At 37.7% G+C, this 6,000-nt stretch overlaps 1 protein-coding gene across 1 annotated transcript in view; it reads left to right on the forward strand.

The window, feature by feature from the left end:
- The window catches only part of LOC129640091 (fibronectin type III domain containing protein 3C1-like), a 75,223-nt gene extending 69,855 nt beyond the window's left edge, over positions 1-5,368 (forward strand). The window contains exons 25-26 of the mRNA XM_055565333.1: positions 4,445-4,566; positions 5,030-5,368. Of these exons, the coding sequence (XP_055421308.1) occupies positions 4,445-4,566; positions 5,030-5,368 (461 nt within the window). The remainder of the gene's footprint in view (positions 1-4,444; positions 4,567-5,029) is intronic.
- Positions 5,369-6,000: the final 632 nt, after the last annotated feature.

The following is a 6,000-nucleotide window of genomic DNA, read 5'->3' on the forward strand; positions in this document are numbered from 1 at the left end:
TGGTAACTTAGCTAAAGAACACTATGAACCAGTGGCAGAGGCAAGATTAGTACTGTAGGCTCCTGATTCCCATCATAGTTTCCTTTCCATTTTATCTATTCTTTCTCAAATGGATTAACACACAAAGTGCATCAACTAATAAGCATGGTTATACTGATTAAAGCTGAGAAACGCCCACATAAATTTAGTATTAGGTACATATTTGTACATATTTAGTACAAATTTTTTAGCTTCGTATTTGGTAATTAGTACACATTTGATAGGGCTTCCCTGGTGGATCAGTGGCAAAGAATCTGCCTGCCACTGTAGGAGACCTGGGTTTGATAACTGGATCAGGAGGGTCCCCTGGAGAAAGAAATGGCAATCCACTCTAGTATTCTTGCCTGGAGAATCCCATGGACAGAGAAGTACGGTGTTCTACGATCCTCGAGGTTGCAAAAGAGTCAGACACAACTTTATGACTAAACAAACACAACAACATAACAACATATTTGATAATTTCTCAAACTCTGAATTTAGTTCTCCTTATAGGAGTAAAATAAAGTGTTGTTGGTAATACATAAAGAGGCCGAGTAGTCATGAAAGCTCAAGCTTTGAGGATTTTTTCCTTACCAGTTGTGAAGTTCAGTTGCTTTAATCCATCCACACATGAGTCCAAGCACTGTTATGAAATGGTTTTCACTGTAAAACTAACTGGAACATATTGCAATTAAACATGATTTAGATCACAATACCTTGCTCTCTTTCTATATATTTAAGCCCCATTTTCCTCAAACGTAGAAAGATTAAGAACATGGAATAAAGATGCTACTTTCCTACTAAGTTTCTGTCTTTCTTTCCTAAGTCAGTTTCTACCCTACTTTCCTCACACATTTTCTGTGATCTTAAAATTATTAATGACTGTGAGGATTCTTCCAAATGTATGATACATCATATAAATACAATGCAAGAGATTATATCAGTAGGGATTCAACCAGAGTAATAAAAGTTGTAAACTTCAGTTCAGTTGCTCAGTCATGTCCAACTCTTTGCGACCTCATGGACTGCAGCACGCCAGGCTTCCCTGTCCATCACCAACTCCCAGAGTTTATTCAAACTCATGTCCATTTAGTCGGTGATGCCATCCAACCATTTCATCCTCTGTTGCCCCCTTCTCCTCCTGCCTTCAATCTTTCCCAGCATCAAGGTCTTTTCCAAAGAGTCAGTTCTTCACATCAAGTGGTGAAACTATTGGAGCTTCAGCTTCAGAATCAGTCCTTCCAATGAATACTCAGGACTGACTTCCTTTAGGATTGACTGGCTGGAGCTCCTTGCAGTCCAAGGGACTCTCAAGAGTCTTTGCCAACACCACATTTCAAAAGCATCAATTCTTCTGTTTTCAGCTTTCTTTACAGTTCAACTCTCACATCCATACATGACTACTGGAAAAACCATAGCTTTGACTAGATGGACTTCTGTTGGCAAAGTAATGTTTCTGCTTTTTTTTTTTTTTTAAACTTTACAATATTGTATTAGTTTTGCCAAATATCGAAATGAATCCGCCACAGGTATACCTGTGTTCCCCATCCTGAACCCTCCTCCCTCCCCATACCCTCCCTCTGGGTCGTCCCAGTGCACCAGCCCCAAGCATCCAGTATCGTGCATCGAACCTGGACTGGCGACTCGTTTCATACATGATATTATACATGTTTCAATGCCATTCTCCCAAATCTCCCCACCCTCTCCCTCCCCTACAGAGTTCATGTTTCTGCTTTTTAATATGTTTTCTAGGTTGGTCATTGCTTTTCTTCCAAGGAGCAAGCGTCTTTTAATTAATGGCTGCAGTCACCATCTGCAGTGATTTTGGAGTCCCAAAAAATAAAGTCTGTCACTGTTTCCATTGTTTCCCCATCTATTTGCCATGAAGTGATGGAACTGGATGCCATGATCTTAGTTTTCTGAATGTTGAGCTTTAAGCCAACTTTTTCACTCTCCTCTTTCACTTTCATCAAGAGGCTCTTTAGTTCTTCGCTTTCTGCCATAAGGGTGATGGCATCTGCATATCTGAGGTTATTGATATTTCTCCCAGCAATCTTGATTCCAGCTTGTGCATCTTCCAGCCCAGCGTTTCTCATGATGTACTCTGCATATAAGTTAAATAAGCAGGGTGACAATATACAGCCTTGACGTACTCCTTTTCCTATTTGGAACCAGTCTGTTGTTCCATGTCCAGTTCTAACTGTTGCTTCCTGACCTGCATACAAATTTCTCAAGAGGCAGGTCAGGTCATCTGGTATTTCCATCTCTTTCAGAATTTTGCCCAGTTTATTGTGATCCACACAGTCAAAGGCTTTGGCATAGTTAATAAAGCAGAAATAGATGTTTTTCTGGAACTCTCTTGCTTTTTCCATGATCCAGCGGATGTTGGCAATTTGATCTCTGGTTCCTCTGCCTTTTCTAAAACCAGCTTGAACATTTGGAAGTTCACGGTTCATGTATTACTGAAGCCTGGCTTGGGGAATTTTGAGCATTACTTTACTAGCGTGTGAGATGAGTGTAACTGTGCGGTAGTTTGAGCGTTCTTTGGCATTGCCTTTCTTTGGGATTGGAATGAAAACTGACCTTTTCCAGTCCTGTGGCCACTGCTGAGTTTTCCAAATTTGCTGGCATATTGAATGCAGCACTTTCACAGCATCATTTTTCGGGATTTGAAATAGCTCAACTGGAATTCCATCACCTCCACTAGCTTTGTTCGTAGTGATGCTTTCTAAGGCCCACTTGACTTCCCATTCCAGGGTGTCTGGCTCTAGGTGAGTGATCACACCATCATGATTGTCTTGGTCGTGAAGATCTTTTTTGTACAGTTCTTCTGTGTATTCCTGCCACCTCTTCTTAATATCTTCTGCTTCTGTTAGGTCCATACCATTTCTGTCCTTTATCGTCCCCATCTTTGCATGAAATGCTCCCTTGGTATCTCTAATCTTCTTGAAGAGATCTCTAGTCTTTCCCATCTGTTGTTTTCCTCTATTTCTTTGCATTGGTCTCTGAGGAAGGCTTTCTTATCTCTTCTTGCTATTCTTTGGAGCTCTGTATTCAGATGCTTATATCTTTTCTTTTCTCCTTTGCTTTTCGCTTCTCTTCTTTCCACAGCTATTTGTAAGGTCTCCCCAGACCGCCGTTTTGCTTTTTTGCATTTCTTTTCCATGGGGATGGTCTTGATCCCTGTCTCCTGTACAATGTCACGAACCTCCATCCACAGTTCATCAGGCACTGTATCTATCAGATCTAGTCCCTTAAATCTATTTCTCACTTCCACTGTATCATCATAAGGGATTTTATTTAGGTCATACCTGAATGGTCTAGTAGTATTCCCTACTTTCTTCAATTTAAGTCTGAATTTGGCAATAAGGAGTTCATGGTCTGAGCCACAGTCATCTCCATGTCTTGTTTTTGTTGACTGTATAGAGCTTCTCCATCTTTGGCTGCAAAGAATATAATCATTCTGATTTCGATGTTGACCATCTGGTGATGTCCATGTGTAGAGTCTTCTCTTGTGTTGTTGGAAGAGGGTGTTTGCTATGACCAGTGCATTTTCTTGGCAAAACTCTATTAGTCTTTGCCCTGCTTCATTCCGTATTCCAAGGCCAAATTTGCCTGTTACTCCAGGTGTTTGTTAACTTCCTACTTTTGCTTTCCAGTTCCGTATAATGTAAAGGACATCTTTTTGGGGTGTTAGTTCTAAAAGGTCTTGTAGGTCTTCATAGAACCGTTCAACTTCAGCTTCTTCAGCATTACTGGTTGAGGCATAGACTTGGATTACTGTGATATTGAATGGTTTGCCTTGGAAACGAACAGAGATCATTCTGTCGTTTTTGAGATTGCATCCAAGTACTGCATTTCAGACTCTTTTGTTGACCATGATGGCTACTCCATTTCTTCTAAGGGATTCCTGCCCACAGTAGTAGATATAATGGTCATCTGAGTTAAATTCACCCATTCCAGTCCATTTTAGTTTGCTGATTCCTAGCTTCTCTTCTTTTCTCAGCTATTTTTAAGGCCTCCTCAGACAACCTTTTTGCCTTTTTGCCTTTCTTTTTCTTGGGATGGCTTGATCACTTCCTCCTGTACAATGTTACGAACTTCCGTCCATAGTTCTTCAAGGCACTCTATCAGATCTAATCCTTTAAATTTGTTTGTCACTTCCAAAGTTGTAAAAGATATTACTAGAAAATAAAATATTTTTATTAATTGACAATTTTAAGTGCTTAAAGATTTTATTACAAGCATTAAGATGCTGGTGATACAGCAAAAGTTTTTACAATAAGAACTAAAAATATATATCACTTAGATTAATCTTACATGGGTTGCCTTTTACTGACCATATAAAACTGTATGAGAGATTTCAATGTTTTCAAGACCACCTGTGCAAAGTAGAACCATCTAAGCTGAAATTCTCTTTTTCTAGCACCTAAATTGCACCACTTGAATAACAATACTTGTGAGGTCAAATGGGAATCTTTGGAGCCAATAAATGGAGATTCCATAGTTTACAGTCTTAAGCTCATCAGTGGAAGTGGAACTGAGCTGGTAAATTCTTATAAATTTTGTCTTTGTAATTTATAATTTTACATCCTGCTGGGGACTGAGCTCTTGTCAAAGAGTACAATATTCTTTTATGATGTTGAAAGTAACTAAATCTTATCCAAAAATCCTATCTGGTCCTAAATATATATGTGCATAATACTTGGGAACAATTTGTTTATGTATTTAACTTAATATTATTGGATGTAGTTATTTTTAGATTCCACTAACCATATGCCCAAGCCATTTCAAACCGAATGGAATTTAATGTTTAACAGTTAACAGTCTTTGTTATTTGTTATATTGAAGAAAATTACACCTAAATAGTACTGGGATGTCAAGATATTAGAGACTGTAACAGTAAACTTTTATTTTGTTGTGAACATATTCATGCAATGTTTCCTGTTGTCAAAAACCTTTTTTTTTTTGTAAGAAAATATAATTTTAATTTTGACTCTTTTTCATTTAGATTTACAAAGGACCGAACACATCATTCTCCTTTTCCAACTTTCTCACAAATTCACATTACTACTTCAAAGTCTGCGCTGGACGTCAATATCAGAATTCTGCTGGGATACAAGAGCTCTGGGGACAATGTAGCCCAAGTGCTCTTTTCTCAACCTATAAGCAACAGCCAGGGCCTGGTAAAGATGTTAGAGGAAGGCAGGGAAGCAGCCCTAGTGAAGGGAAACATGAAAAACCCAAGATAGAGATGAGTGATGATACCTTTGTTCTGATCCTTGTGATAGGATTTGCACTAATTGCTATTCAATGTGCTGCTATGATTCAGTACCTCCTTATCAACTAATCTATTTTTACACATTTTCAACTTTTTTAGGAAGTTCTAAAACAAAGTACATCAAATATAGAAATTGCTAGATGCATCTCAGTTCTTAAAAGTAAATTTTATTGGGTAGAAATCCTTATGAACTTTTATCTGACATCAAAAGAACTGCCTTCAAGACATTCGTTTTTAATTTTAAAAAAAGAAATTCATTGTGAGAGTAGAAGAGATTTTTTTTTTAGAAAGTAAGTATATTTTAAATTTGAGAATTTTAGCAACACTCCACTATTATGTAAAATGACCTAAAACCTCTCTTGAAAACTATTCCCTGTCTTAATTTTTCAAATGAATATTTTGCAAAGTTTTAAGAGTTATGAGAGGATAAAAGCATTTCCGAATTTTATACAGAACAAAGTGGTAAAAATCAATTCTACATGTCAACTTACATTCATATGAAATAATAAAAAGTATCTACCAACTTTATGTACTGTACTGTAATTTTTTCAAGGTAACATACTCAGCTGTTTGGCTTGTGCTCTGATAATTACTTTGATAGTGGGAAAGTACTAATTTACAGCACTTTGGGAGTGGAAGTAGGGAAGTAGGAAGCCATTTTATACCATTCTAAGCTCTTTCAAATACACTCAGTGTCAATT

The sequence above is a fragment of the Bubalus kerabau genome, chromosome X, assembly GCF_029407905.1.
Source record: "Bubalus kerabau isolate K-KA32 ecotype Philippines breed swamp buffalo chromosome X, PCC_UOA_SB_1v2, whole genome shotgun sequence".
NCBI lineage: Eukaryota > Metazoa > Chordata > Mammalia > Artiodactyla > Bovidae > Bubalus > Bubalus kerabau.